General features: G+C 37.9%; 1 protein-coding gene across 1 annotated transcript in view; it reads left to right on the top strand.

The window, feature by feature from the left end:
• Window positions 1–16,238, top strand: part of LOC106019526 (uncharacterized) — a 105,135-nt gene that overhangs the window by 11,913 nt on the left and 76,984 nt on the right. Inside the window, 5 exon segments of the mRNA XM_072023999.1 lie at window positions 1,489–1,676; window positions 2,454–2,581; window positions 10,818–10,918; window positions 12,496–12,661; window positions 15,119–15,301. Coding sequence (XP_071880100.1) covers window positions 1,489–1,676; window positions 2,454–2,581; window positions 10,818–10,918; window positions 12,496–12,661; window positions 15,119–15,301 — 766 coding nt within the window.

The following is a 16,238-nucleotide window of genomic DNA, read 5'->3' on the forward strand; positions in this document are numbered from 1 at the left end:
TGTCTGATTTGTTTTAGAAGTTAGAGTTATGAAATTATCTGCAATTTGCATTCTTGTTGGGGTTAGGAAGCCAACACATTGTTACCTGAGCACAATGTGCACTTGTTCTCATGCTATTGCTACATAGCATTGTTTAAATAAATGTTCCTTTATAAGGAGTGGGTCATATTCAATTCGATTTCTTTGAGTAGAGTAAAAATACTCTTCTTAGTTAACGCTTCTCTGCAAATACAGAGAATCTGGAATGAAAAAGCATATGTCTGTAAATGATCTGATTAAAAATAATGCACTGAAGTTAAACACACCAACAAACCCTGGCTTTAATAAAACCTGTCTAAGATCTTTAAAATGATTGGGCTTTCTGTGGCTTTTGTATCAAACCAAGTGTCCTGCAAGGTAGAATTTATGTCTCTCCTCTTTCATTACAACAAAGCAATGACTTAAAATTATTGTAATAGGCCATAATACTTCCTAGTATTGTAGCATGCATGTGTGATTTCACACTTTACATTTGTTACCAGATGGATGTGCTGGGAATATGCCCAACCAGGTATCAGCGAAAGGGTTCTGTTCTTGTCAAAACAAGGGACTTAAACCTCTGCTCTCATCGATATTCTGGTTTTACTTCTGTGCAGTCTGTTGCTCTTCCTCATATGTCAGTAAGTGCTGGGAAATGGCATTGGTTCTTCCACAGGTCCTTTTAATTTCTTTGGAAAGTCTAAGGACCAGGTCTACAATTCGTGTCAGGTACTTCTATGGGAAGGAACATTTTTAGTAATGTAAATGAAAACATTTTGAGTAGTTGTTTATGCTCAATTACGTTTGTGTGTGTCTACCCAAATTTGAATCCTTAGCAAAGAAACAATTACTGTTGTTGTTGTCCTTTTAATGGCTATTAACATAATCTGGTTTTAATGCAGATTTGTACTGTAGTTGTTGAGTATTATAGAATAAATGCAAGAGATTACTATGGTGCTTGTATTAACCTCTGTCATTAAAACCTTATAGTGGAAACTGACAGAAGAGCATGAAAGAGGGGAATAGAAAGAAGGAAAAGAAAGCTTTTTTAAAAGCAAAATTTACAACTTTTCACTGCTCATAGCAAATACTGTTAATGTTTGTATTTTGTATCACTTTAATTATGTGAAAAATAACTGTTCCTTGTATTGTACTAGCTAGTCATCATTTACCAGCCTTTTTCTCGACTTACTTGACCAGAAAGATCTGCTTAACACTAATGCTTTGCAAACTGAAATGAATTGAGACCATTTGACACTGAAAGTTAGTAGCAGTTGCATTTCAGTGAAGGAAAAGTGTAGACTGAAAAAAAGAGCACATTAACCTACACAGGCTGGGGGCAATCAGAGGTCTATACAGAAGACTTAACTACATCACAGAACTGGAAACCTCCATGAAGTCAGGAGTGAAAGAATTGGGCAGCCTGACATAGGTCATCAAGACTTTCCCTGAAGTATCTTTTCTTCTCAGTTGGAGCAGCAGATCCTGTCTTCTAAACTGGAATGTGTTCAGAGCGTTAAGGATGGAGTCCTGGCAGAAGCCAAGTGTACTGAATCCAACCTCGTTGCATTTTCTCAGAAAAGGTGGCAGGGTAAAGACAGAGACTCAGTCTTCGTTGAAACTCTTTCAAGTGGAAGCAGAGACACTGTACAAAAAAGGTAATAGGATGTTTCTGCTTTATCAAGAATAAAATTATTTCTTGCAAAACCAAATGATTTCCTAGAAGAATCTTGGGACTGCATCTTGCCTGTGAGAACTCTAGTATTAAACTATGTGAAAGGTGATGTTTGTACAGTCTGGGCTACTGACAGCTGCCATTTTTTTGAAAGCTGGAGAGACTGCTGTAACTGTACTTTGAGTGGCTATCTAAAAGTGGTAGATTGAGCTCTAAATGTGAGGAACCTTTTTTTTTTTTTTTTTTTTTTTTTTCTGCTTTAAAAATATTTATATATGAATTTCCAGAATACTTTTTATTTGTATTTGTACTGATGTAAGATGACGTGATCTTCCTCCTGGGGAAGAACCTTAGAGTCCAGCCATGTATTATTCTTGGCACACAGATCTCCTATTGAATTTTGTGAGGTTGGGGTATGGGACAGAGTAAATGATTATATAAAACTAGAAAGGACAATGATTGTAAAGTAGCAGGGTAATGGTAAAAGGCATATTTATAGCAAATGGGATTTTTTTTTTCAGATGTATCTGCTTTGTTTTGTTTCTCTGAATTTCTTTCACACCACATTTGTGTTTAGGCCTTCATTCTATGATATTCAACCAGAGTACAGGCATACATATTCATCCCTTGACTTTACGGAAACTAGAGAGATTCTTACATGTAGAAAGGAATGCTGAGAGTAACATTTCCCTAAAATTTGGTGTTAACCAAAGCAAATGGCCAGAAACCAGATGTCTTATTTTTTCTTATGTCTTTCCAGTGGGCTCCAAGGATCTATATATGACCAGCATGCTCTGTGAAAGGGAACAAACCAAGAAGGAGGTCACTGGGAAGGAAGTGACCAACCTATTGTGGAAGCTTTGCCTAGCACATAGTACGAGTTTTGAGGTGAGCTTTTACATGTAACTTCAGTTTCTAGTAATACACTTTGTGGTCAAAAAAAAAAAAAGTGTAGTGGGCCATATCCAGCTGGCGGATGGTCACTAGTGGGGTCCCTCAAGGCTCCATTTTAGGGCCCTTATAAATGTCCTTACAAATGATTTGGATGTAGGACTAGAAGGTGTTTTGAACAAATTTGCTGACGACACCAAACTTGGAGGAGTTGTGAACTCTGATGAGGGTGGAAAGGCCTTGCAGAGAGATCTGGACGGACTGGAGAGCTGGGCGATCACCAACCACATGAAGTTTAACAAAGGCAAGTGCCAGGTCCTGCACCTGGTAAGGGGCAACCCTGGCTATATGTACAGACTGGGTGACGAGACGCTGGAGAGCAGCCCCGCAGAGAAGGGATCTGGGGGCTGTGGTTGACAGCAAGTTGAATATGAGCCAGCAGTGTGCCCTGGCAGCCAGGAGGGCCAACCGTATCCTGGGGTGCATCAAGCACAGCATCGCTAGTCGGTCGAGGGAGGTGATTGTCCCGCTCTGCTCTGCGCTGGTGCAGCTTCACCTCGAGTACTGTGTGCAGTTCTGGGCACCACAGTACAAGGACATGAAACTGTTGGAGAGTGTCCAGAGGAGGGTGACAAAGATGGTGAAGGGCCTAGAGGGGAAGACATATGAGGAACGGCTGAGGGCACTGGGCCTTTTCAGCCTGGAGAAGAGGAGGCTGAGGGGGGACCTCTTCACAGTCTACAACTTCCTTGTGAGGGGGAGTGGAGAGGCAGGTGACCTATTCTCTGAAAACACTAGTGATAGTGATTCAAAGATTGAAGCCAAAATTTCCTTAAGTGGTGTATTCTTTATTGCAGCGCTGGATGCATGGGGGATCTTTCCACCTAGCTTAGGGATATGGTTTAGTGGGGACTGTTTGTGTTAGGTTAGAGGTTGGACTTGATGATCTTGAGGTCTCTTCCAACCTAGAAATTCTGTGATTCTGTGATTCTGTGCATATCTGAAGCAACAAACCATCTCATATTTATACAGCAAAATGATGAATATTCTATTAATGCCTATACACATTCATTACCCAAACCCGCCTACTCTTGCTTCGTATGCTAATTAGCTTATCAGTCCTTGCGCTTGCGCAAAGCCTTCCAAGAATTGTGGGCCGGGGTCTTTGGGACATGGGCAGTGGTCTCTGGGCACTTTTCACCTTTTGCTTAGAAAATGCCAGATAGGATGAATCAGTTTTTTTCCAAGCTGAGTTGGATTTCGGCCTAGATGAGGGTTGGCAGATAACGGGATGTCTCAGTTAACAAGACATAATAGAAGGTTGACTCAAGTTATCTCAAGTCTCAGCCTGACTGAGGGTTGACAGATAATGGGATGTTTCAATTAACAAGATGCTTCAACATAACAAAAGGTTGACAGATAACAAGATGTCATCTATTTTGTTCTCATTAATTTGTAACCACAAGATTTATTCTATCCTAAAGTGAGTCTATACAATATCAATAGGACTTGCGGGAACGGTGTTAAGCTGAGGCAGGGGATGTTTAGGCTGTACATCAGGAAGAGGTTCTTCACCGAGTGGGTTGTTGCGCACTGGAACAGGCTCCCCAGGAACGTAGTCACTGCACCAAGCCTGTCTGGGTTTAAGAAGCAATTGGACTGTGCACTTAGTCACATGGTCTAAACTTTTGGGCAGACCTGTGTGGTGCCATGAATCGGACTTGATGATCCTTATGGGTCCCTTCCAACTTGGGATATTCTATGATTCTATGATTCTATGGTCTGAGAGTTCTACACAGACAGATGTATGACTTCCATTGGACAAGTTTAGAATCACTCTGGCACCATTACTGTGACCCTTCATTATCCTTACGTAATCCATAGCATCAAACCTGTTCCTATGGGAATTGTACAATTTATGATGCAGCAAGAGAGTGTAACAGAAAGAGGGAGATGGGATAGTAAATCTAGTAGCCTCGAGGTTATGGAGGTCACTTATTTTTTAACTGGGTGAATCCAAGTGTTTGAAAGCAATTAAAAAAATAAATAAAACAAAAACCCAAAAATGTTCTTTTGCTCACTAAACTGACTGGCTTCTTTCTACTTATCTTTTTCTATTACCTGCATGCTGTACTTACTGCCTTTGTTCTCCCTTCCCTATTATGATTTAACTGCATGTTTTAGTTGTATCTTTACAACTTTGTATCTTTACAACTTTACAACTATCTTTGTATCATTAGGTATCAAACATATATAAACTCTACTGTAGCTCAGACAACTTTATATATAGGAGTTTAAAAAAATCTATTTTTGCTGCAAATTGGCTAAAAATTTTGAAAGATGAAACATTGTGTAGAATGGAATTTATGCATAATGGGTTGAAAAGTTTCTAAGCTCTGTTATTATGAACAGATTTTCAATCTTTATTCCAAGTTAGTTGTAATAGAGGTGGGGAAGCAGAAAGATATGTCCCATTTCTGGAGTATGCAAGTAAAGCCAAAAGATGAATATTTACATTAGCATTTAGCATTGCCATAAATTGCTAGTTATGTGGTTTGTTTAATATTCAAAATTACTACCTAACATATGAAACTAATGTGAATTTCCAAAAATATGTTTTTAAACATCATACATCTCTCCTACGTCTTGTGACCTTTTACTGTTCTTGGATAAGGATTTATTGTTAGACATGTCAGAAGAATACTGGCTCCAGGTTCTTCTTCTGGTAGTTATATGTAGCATGGGCCTGATTCTAAGAGTCAGCAGAAGTTTGTTCTGGCTACATTATGCTAAATAAAGAACAGTTTTTGTAGCAGAAAATTTAATTCAGTAGAAATTGTAGTTTTGATTTTAAAGGGCAGCAGTTTTAAAAACGCTGAAGCCTTGCATTGTTTTGGGAATGTATAAGTGCTGGATTATAAAAAGATAAAATGCTTTGAAGTGTCACTATTACATATAAACAATAAATCAGACTGAAAAGATGACTTGTAAGGTTGTAAGACCACTGAATATTGGGAAAAAGCAATTTTGAACTGTATAAAAAAAGTCTGGTTTGTATTGACGCTGCAGTTTGTACAATTCAGCATCAAAAACTTCTTTCCTACAACTTTACTGTGAGATACTGTCCTTGGTAGTGCTATTGTTTCCATGTTTGAGTTCCAAAGTTCTTTCTCGTTGCCTCATTCCCTTAAAACAGTTTGCACATGAATCCCCTGCTGCTGAGTCTTAAATGGTTTGTTCCATGTGTTTCTGATGAATTCTAGCAATAACTATCATATTTTTTTGGGAGTGCTGCTTGGGGCCAGAGGCAACGTTCTCGCCATTTTACTGGTGATTGCTGCTAACGTAGGGTAGAATATTGTGGTCACATGGAACATGCAGTACCTTCATTTTTTTCTGTGACGGCCATCATTCTAGATGAGGGTCTGCTTGTATCCTTAGATTGTTCAGGTCTTGACATTTTTATTGATACACTGGAAGCAACATATCAGTTAGTATTTGTCGCTGTCTTTGAAACGAAGATCCCTATCTTCTGTGAAATTCTGAGGTTATCAAGAACACCTGTTACACACAATAGAGAATGATCAGCAGATGATGGTGCTTAATCATTGCTGATGGGAGAAAACTGATGCCAAAACCTAAGAGAGAGAGCACTCCAATATCCCATTATCCTTCAAATTGAATGGTTCTTGCTGGTAATGGAGCTTCCATATTGAGCTACCTTGAAGAAAAAAAATAAATAGAAGAACACAGTTCTTGTTTAAATCATTCATGGTCAGCATGTTACTAGAAAACAGATATGTCCTAATGGGGAAAACACTGAATTGAGCCTTAGTGCCTTCAAAAATCTTCAGTCCTAGCCTAGGAGAAGGCACTCCACCTTCATTCGTGTAATGTAAGTCCGGTGTCAAGCAACAAAGGCTGTCTGCATCTTCCTTGGGAAGAAGTGACACAGATGCTCCAGTATGGGTACAGATGGGGTACATGCTTTACGGGGACTGGAGAAGAAAACCATGGTGGATTACAGCTCTGCAGGGTAGTGGTGCCTGTTTAGATATGAATATACTGCATATATTCACTTTTCTCTTAGTATTAGCTGTGATTAACAAGCACAAGTAGGTGTTTGTGTAATGTGGCATGAGACTTATGGTAAAGACATAATATAATAATAAAAAAAGACAGCCCTAGGAGTTACTACTAATGTATTAAATAGTGATCATAGCCTGACCTTGTATCACAGCCTGACAAAGACCTATAGCACTAGGCTGGGGAGCAAGCGGCAGGTGGCCTTTCGAAGTGCTGTTCTGTGGGACACGTTTCTGTCACTGAGCTGTAAGCAAGTCTGCCATCTTTTTAGCATGTGTTAGGGAGACTGGTGCTAAAGAGAGCAGAGCTGTGAAAATAAGGGTTCTTGGTATGTAGAATAAAATCAGCCTCTCTACTTATGATAGCGCTGAATTCCATGTGACTGTCATTGTAAACGCAATATATAATGGCGTTTAGGAACAGACTAGAGTGCTAAATAGCGTTTGGAAAATGCTGAAAAAAGAAATCATTGTAGTGAACCTGAGAAAGTTTCTCTAAATCCTGCCTTCTTTTGAACACCCATATTTCAATGTCTTTGAAGAAATGGTAGATGATTTTTCCCAGAAACAGAGGGATGTCACTTCTGTCTCCAAAGGGGCCCCGATAGCTTCTTGTGTGGGAAATTTGTTTTGTAAATTACTAGAATTAGCACAAGTGGCTGCTGTTTGTGTCACTGCCTAAAAGAGAGGTGAATTATTTATCATAAGGCTGTCCCAACACAGGGTTTGACTGGTCATCGGCTGTTTTCACTGTTCCAGGGTGTTCCTTCTTTGTGACAAGACATTTCAAAAGGGATCTGTATTATCCCTCATTTTAACCAATAAAATGTCCTTTTGGCTAGGAAAGAAGTTATGGGAATGGTGATAGTGTTGCTTGGGAAACAGCTCTGTTATTATGCATGTATGGCTTGTTTGTTCCCTTATTGTCTGACTGTGAATGAGGCAAGATTATGCATCTCTTTCAGGACCCCAAACCAAGAATAAGTAGAAGGAAAAATCTCAAACTCCAGTGAAAACAGTAAACAGTGGAGAAAATGGAGGAGGAGACTGTGTCATTTCCAAGAAATAAAAGCTGTTGTTTAATTTTTTAAGCTATTATGAAACAAGATTGAATTTCAATGTGGATGTAGATTAGCTAATGGACCATTAAGTGGACAAGCTGCATACTGACAAAGAATGGTCAAAGGGATATGGGGAGAAGGGATCCTCACTTGAGAGAGATTTGAAGATTTGAAGGAAGGCTGGCACACAGCTTCTGCTGGGGGCTGCATTTACATATGGCCGTCTGAATTTTGATGCTGAACTGGTAGCTCTGGTGAATGTAGCTATATGTGTGCATTCAGCAGCGTGGGCAAGAGTATGTCAGGCTCACTCACCCAACTTCTGTATCCCAATCTGAGCCAAAAATGTTGACATATAGGGCATAGTCTCAGTGTTTTTTGTATGATATATACATGCACTATGGACCCATACAGTAACTAGTTCTTCCCATAAATATTCCACAAGAAGTTTTGTACAAACCCCTAATATTCTTCCCTTGCTTTCCATAATTAGTCCTGGTGGACTAATTAGTTCTGTCAGTAGACTTCAAAGAGAAGATTGTGCCACCTCCATGTGATATCAGACCTGTCATTCAATTAAAGGAATAACTGGTTCTTTAGCATATGTACAGTTGAAAAAAAAACAATCAGCTGAAAAACAGAAGTACAGAGAAAAGACTAAGTAATTCCAAAGATGTATATTAAATTTGTTGGAGAGAATGGCTCAAACTTTTACTGAGAACACATATTGGTAGGTGAAAACAAATATGTTCATTGAACACATCAGAGTAACTTCCCTTGTGATTACATGGGGTTTATACTTGGAAGCAAATAACGTGTCAGGCTTCCAAAGAGTAAGTGCTCCTGTACATCATAAATAGAAGTATTTTATTGAGCAACATCTTACTACTATACCTTCTGATTTAAACTATAACATATCTATGCTTTCAGAGAAAAAAAAAAAAAAAAAAAAAAAAGATGGAGATACAGATAAGTCTGCAGATAAAAGGAAAAACAAACTCCTGAGTACAATAAAAGCCGGGCTTCTTTATACTTCATTTAGGCTTGTGAGTGGTAGCCAAATTAGCATGTAATTTCTGGTTCTGAAAATGCAAATAGAGGAATTTACAATGAGATTATTGTTTCTCTGACATCCCAATTTCAGTAAAACTTACCTTAAAAAGTACAAACAGCCTACTTCAGCAGGCAGTTCATTCCAAAGCTTTATTTTGTTAGGAAATAAAAATAGTTGTTTCCCTGCTAAATTTTGTCCTGGGTCTATTAGTCTAGATGTCTAATTAGATTAGAGTTGGTCTTGTCAGCAGGTATGAAACTGAATGAAGTTTGTCTACAGTCTAAAATCATGTTGCCTCAAAATATATTAGTCTGGAAACGGTACAGGGACTGTGCTGATCGGCCACCTGAGCCAGGCCCAACATGGCCTATTCCCGGCAGCAGCTGCACGCGCAGCTCCTTGTGATGGAGTCCGCGAGGCCATGCACCTCCTTAGCTCCCCCCTTCAGACTGCCATGGTGTGCTTACGTGTATAAAAATGGACATAAGGCCTGAATTTAACACATACTTTTGAAGAACTTCATTAAACAAAGTTTTCTGAATTTTACAGACTGTGAAATGTAATCTGTTTCCCCAGCTCCATGGTTCTCAGGGCTCAGTAATTTGTTTTTAAAGTGGACCTTAGAGCTAATGCTGGAATATATGTTTATCTAGCTGGATTTTAGCTAGGAATTATAAATGTCATCCAAATTAAATCCTACGAAGTGTTTCATGTACAACAATAAATGTCATTTTGATGAAATCAATACATTACTGCTGAAAAGAAAAGAAGTCCCAAAAGAACAGAAGCATAAACAATATTTATATTGGATCTGAAAAATGATTTCCTTAGCCTATCAAACAACACAGTAAGAGATTACTCTGTCTTCTTACTGAAAGATAAATTCTTTTTACTGAAAATGTTTTGGCAGTCTTAAATGAAAATTAAATGTTGGCATTGAGTTATTCCAATTTTTTATTACTTTTGGAAGCAGCTCCTGAGAGGAAGGTCAAGAGGCCCAAATAGGTCTCCCCCCAGACCTTTGGAACTGTGACTTAGTGGAATTCACACTGTTTGTATGATATTTACACAAAGAAAAATTTTTTCATTGGAACCTGTGCAGTAGAGCTGTATCTAAACCTTTCACATCTGAAGTGAATAAACAGTTGAAGTGAATCCTCATGATGTGGAGCATGATTAAAGCTTGCACACTGTGAAGTTAGATTAAAGTGAACATATAAGTTACTGTATTTAACATTCTCCTAATTTTTCAAGTAATGAGACTTATCTCCCATCTTGAACTTTAGATCAGGTCTCAGAGGAACATATCTACATGTTATTTAGCCTTTAAATGCTTTTCTTGCTGTACCAAAAGCTTCTACTGAGACCAAAATAACAATGTGATGAATAGTGTATATGCAAAAGAAAAGGATTTATGTACACTGACAAGTGCATGAGAATAATGTCCTGCAGGTAAAATAGCAGGTGTATGTAGTAGCAATTCAGCAGAGAAGAGAGCAGTTATGTCTTTGCTTTTCCCCATTAAGATGGGATATTGTCACACAAATATTAGCCAGAGACACTTAAGCAAAACTTTTAAGTGTTGGTCCCCCTTCAGTTAAATGATCTTTCTCATAAATTTCAGATTAAAATAAAGTTAGCTTGACTGTTTGTTTCATTTTGTCATAGTTACGTCAACTGTTCTGGTCATGCACCAGGATCTCACAAAGTCAGAGAAGATTACAGTCTTCTCTTCCAGATTGTTATTCATTTGTTTGGAAGTGGTGTGCTTAGTGGTCACTGATCACTGTTGCTTGAGGGACTGAGTGGTATCCTAAGTGAAAGCCCTTCTCCTTAGATGTTTGCAGCCCCCAGAGAAAAGTTGGGAGGGAAGGAAGACAGGGGCAAGCAGAAAAGAGGGGTCTTGGCTCTTAGATTATGTCGAAAATTAGCAGCAATGCTGCCACAACCCAAAGTCTCTTCTTGTGTTCCGTTATCTAAAGCTGGTTTCTGCACAGCAGTAATACTACCTTTATTCTTGTGCTGTCTTGCAGACTGAGGACCTTTTCATGACTCTCGTGTTTGACCTTCGACATCTTTCTCTTGAAGCCTTAAAAACAAAGCAAAGATCTTCGTTTAAGTGCAGAGACAACTGGTAAGACCCCTTTAATAACTTAATTAAATATACACATTTATCAGAGAAATGTTTTGTAAATATTTTAAATGGATTAATGATCTAAACCCATGTCCAACTGTTGGATTTAAATTTGGAGTACTTTAAATGTGTATTGCAGATCTTGTTTATGTGACAGACATGATATTCTTCCTTACCAAATTAACATTGTATACAAAATAGACTTTCCTGTCCCGTGCATATTTCAAAAGACAGATTTCCTGTTTCAGGAAAAATGTGAACAGGAAACTTGAGTCATGGCTTAGCTGTAAATTAGTGCTGATGGTTGTGAAAAACTACTGCCATTTGTCACAAAAAAAAGCTTACCTGGATTAGTACCTTTAGTGCCCTTAGTACTGGCTGAGGAGAGGAGACAAAGGCTTGGCTAGGAGTTACAGACCTGGTGAAACCATGTCTTTCAGTAGCAGCCTGGTCTCAGGATGCTTTATACTGATATTGAACTGCCAAATTGAAGTTCACGGTCCCCACTCCTTTGTGGTCAGGAGTAATTGTGATCCAGTGGTTTGACACTTTCAGGAATACTAATCTAGTATTATTAAAATCAATACAATTTCTTTCTTCTTCTGAAATCAATGTCCTGAAAAGTGAATACAAAGAGATAAGTTTTTTTACTGGTTTCAGTATGAAATCACAGAATCACAGAATTTCTAGGTTGGAAGAGACCTCAAGATCATCTCACCTGATGCCAGGCTTTTTTAACAATATTTTGTTTGTAACAATATTTTAATATTTACTTAACACAAAAGGGATAGATTTTGGTTTGGCTTAGGTTTGTTCTCATCTTCTGAGAAACAGTCATGTTAATATATATTAGAGAGCAATCTGAACTACTCTGCCTCTTTCTGTATTAACTTTAGACTAACTTACTCAGGACAAAGTCACTAGTTTTAGGAACTAAGAAGAATTCCATATAGACTACTCTCTTTTTCCAATACAAGTGCTTTTACACAGTTCAGTTTAACTGCTTCCTAGTTAATGTAAATGTGTGTTCATCCACCAGTACAGGAGGTAGGTGCAGAAGTTTTACAGAAGGACTCCTAAGAGCTGAAATGTGTATTGTCTGATTGTCTGTCATGCTGGTGTAATCTTTCCACTTAGATAAGGTATAAGACGGTACAGGAAGGTAAAAATAAAGTTAATTCAGTAAAAGTTAATTCAAATATTTTCATTTGGTATTGGTGAAACAAAAGAAAAAGAAAAAAAATAATATAAAATTATTACTTTAAGATATTTTAGTCTCCAGAATTTTGGATGTCTTTGGACGTCTTTTAAATTAGTTTTCAGAGAAAGCAACCAAATATTTTGCTTAGAATCCTGGTTACAAAGACTTACTGAAACACCAAAACATTTAATCATATCTTGGCTGAAGCTTATTTCCTTACGGTCACAAATCCAAATGAAAATGGAGATTTCTATGGAACTTGCCAGTGGAGTGGACTTTTATTTACTTTGAAAGAACCAACCTCAATGTGTTCGTTCTTTTATTCTTGAGTATTCTGGTCATCTTAGATTTGCTGTACTTTTTTCTTGTGTTACAGGCAGCCTTTAATAGATGCTCTCCCATCTTGTGCTACGGAAGCATGCGTTATCCTAATGAAAGAAATTATAGCTTCCAGAGAAGTTGAAGAAGACAAAATGGAATATTTCTTATGGTCATTTTCATTCATTCCTAAGCCCACCTCAGGCATGATTGAATCTCTTGCTGTGAGCAGACCAGTTTTTTCTATTTTTTTTTTTTTTTTTAACGTTTATCATCAATCTAGTTGTTTCACAATTTTTGTATTTCACAGTAACAGTCTTTTTCACAGATTTACACAAATCTCCATCTGCAGGCATTGTTTGAGCAATGTGGTGAAAGTACTGGTTATTTTAATTGAATTTTCAAAAGATGATCAAGTCCTGTTTGGTCACTGGAGCTTGATGTACATTTGTAGTCTAGAGACTTAAGAAGCAAAAACAAAGCAAAACAAAAGTGTATGAACTACCCTGTGGACTCTAGAGTCTGGGCTAATTAGTTTTAAAGTTCAATGTAAGGTCTGTGTGAGGATAGGATATAGAAATTTGGCATTTGCAGGTTTATGGGATAAATATAATTATTTTCACTTTAAAATGGGTGAATTTACTAAGTTGTCAGTGCTTTTTGCTAAGTTTTTAGGTGGGATTTAGAGAAAATATATACTGATGATGGTTTTAGTATTAAGCAAGGAATAAACCCAGCATAGGTTGCCTCAAGGGCATTGATCCTTCAGTTCCCTTTATGACTTATGTGGTTGATTGCATACAGCAGCAGAAGTTTACTTATCCAAATGTGTTAGTTAAATGCTAGCCTGCTGCCTTTGCCATTGAAATATTTTTTATATTATGTGTACACATACACTCTAAAGTTCATCCTTATATATATATATATACACACTATACCAGTGGAAAAATTCAGTAGTAGCCTTGAAGAATACACCGCACTAGCAACTGCCATACTGCAGTAATAAATGGTGCAACTATCCTCAAATACTTAACTTAGTGTGATTTTGCTGTGTGTTACAATAATGAACAGTGCCTAAAATCACAGATCTGCTCACTCTGTGCATTTACCTTTGTTACATCATATCCTCAGGCACCACCAAAGCAAGCATGAACTTTTAATAGTTTTACATGTACATGGCCCACCTTTCCCTCTGTAAAATTTCTGTTTTCTCCTTCATTCCGGTGACTTTCATTTTTCTGTGATTGTGGTACTTATTTCTCTGTTGTGCAGCTCTTCACTTTTCATTTCTTCATCTCCTCTTCTCTGTTTCCTGCTGTTAGCTCTTCTTTTCCACTTGGGATTATAGCAGCTGCCCTCAATTTGCTGCCTAGACATGCTGTCACGGCAGCTTGTAGCCTTCTATTAAGACAAGAAATTGGACAGAAATTTGAAAAGCTGATAGGCTGTTACTGCATAACGTGCAGACGGGAACAGCTTTGGTTGTGGTGAGCAAAAGAAACAAGCCTCTTTCACCAGATAGAACTTATTTGTTATTATTATTTGTTTGAAAAGAGTCTGGCTGCTAGGTAAGATGTATATATTAACCATGTACCTTTTGTACAACGACAGATGGCATGTTGTGAGCTAATGTAAAATATAAAATCACTAAAATTGTATGAAATTTGGCAGGTTCTGCAATAAACATAGGTTTTCCTTTGTCCTCCACCCTCCTTTTCATGTAAATTTTAGGAAAACAGGAGACTGTCCATGGATGTGGCTCCGATTTGGAATGTAAATGATATTTAAAATATCAATATTTTGATATTGATAAACTGGAACTGAGTTTTTGGCCAGCTCTAAGGATAAGAAAGCCCAAAATACGTGTATGACAGGCATGAATGTCACAAATGCTCTGCAGTAAAGCATAGTAACTGATCATCCCCGTTGAATGCAAATGTTAGAGCATTGATTACAGTTACAAGACTTGGACCTTGGAAAAGATACGTAACTATGAGATCCATAAATATCCAGTCAGGCTAATCTACCATTCATGGATGCTGTATGCAGGTTACCAGTTTCAAAAGCATGTGCTACAACTATAAACACATCGTTAGATTTCATAGATGGTTTCAAATACTCTTCTGTTGGACTTGGTAACTAGCAATCACAAATAATTATCTTCTAATTATTTACAAATAGTACAAGAGTATTAAAAATAATTATTTATGGAAGTCTTCATCAAGGCACAGCATATTGCGTAGTTGTTCTTCCTTAAACATTTTAATGCTAGTTTTTACATCCTCTTCTAAATTACTTGTGTGTCACATCGGGGATACTCAATTCATCATTTTGAGCATCCTGGAAACTAGTTTAGATTTGTTTTCTTACTCTTTCCTGAGCACACAGGGCATGATTTCTTGTGGAAAGAACTGAGGTCTGTGTCATACTGACATTACCTTAGCCCTTCTGTTTACATGTGAAGGTGGAAGAATTTTCCATTATTTCTCTGCAGGGTAGTCTGTTCCCCCTTACCCCCCTTTTTCCCTTTTATTCCTTAAAGGGCTGTTTGAAAACATGCATTGTTGAGATTGAGTTTTAGTATGTAAAACTCTGGATACATCCAGTTTCTCTTGTGTGTTATAGTAATTATAAGGAAGACTTTTCTGATGCAGCCTGTTTTTATTCATGCTTGTTTACAGCCTTTGCTGAAGTCATCCGGAGCAAGCCAGAGCTGCTTCTTAGGAGTGACTGCTCTCTTACATCGGTTTTGTTCAGCTCACAGCTCTTGTGATGGTGTGCCTGCTGTGCAGAGTATGATGAGGACACTTGGAGAATTTTTGGGAGGAAACTGTACCGTGCAAGATTCAGAAGGTTTGAGCCAGGTATCGATCATATAGATACCAGCATGTGGTATAATGCTTTACCACATTGCTGTTATGATCTAGAATATATTTGATGGAAATAGTATTCAGTGGGTTCCCAGAAAGTCATGAATACAAGTTTTTTTGATGAATATCCTTGAATAGTATGAGCAGATATAATCCTGTAATCCAACAATTATTTCTGACCGATCAACACAGACATTCATGTGTATTTAAAGAAGGAAAAGTCTTGGGTCTTTTCTTGAAGTCATGAAGCAAACTTCATCACTTGAGATATGGAAGAACACCCATCACTCCCCTGTAAAGTGGCATGATGATGAGAGTTTCCTATTCTTTGGTGACTTCCTTTGGACATCGAATCATGTACAGTTGTTGGCTATGATGTCATTGGCTAATAATTTTTATCAAGTCACAATGTCACTGTCTGTAAGCAAATTGTGGTTTTGGGAGGGTGTAATGGGAAAGTCTGTGATTTTTACTCATTTGTCTTCCAACAAATCTCATTAAAATTAGCTAAGAGATTAGAGAATCAGAACTGGGAGTTGAAGTGGAGCCTCTTAAAACTCAGCAGCATGTTGCAGTGACATGCATAGGTATCTCTGATGAGGACAACTTTTCTGAAAATGCTGAGCACTACAGGAGAGACCTGCCACCTGAGCTTTCAAACCAACAGTGAAAGGAGTCTTTGACCCGTACTGTTATGGAAGATTTTTGAACATTTTCACTGTGTTGGCTTCAATGTGATTTCCAGGGGACTGTTGGTGAAAAGATAGGCCCCATATTACATACATGTACATGTAGAACTCCCTAGGCTTTAAAGCTCTAGACTTCAGTACAGACCTTTTAGCTAAAAAATCAGATTGCCAGCAATTAATATACTTTCTGGATTCTGAAATGGCACAGGTTTCCTGTATGTTTAGCCAAAATATATGGTAAC

This window comes from Anas platyrhynchos, chromosome 15, assembly GCF_047663525.1.
Source record: "Anas platyrhynchos isolate ZD024472 breed Pekin duck chromosome 15, IASCAAS_PekinDuck_T2T, whole genome shotgun sequence".
In the NCBI taxonomy this organism is placed as follows: domain Eukaryota; kingdom Metazoa; phylum Chordata; class Aves; order Anseriformes; family Anatidae; genus Anas; species Anas platyrhynchos.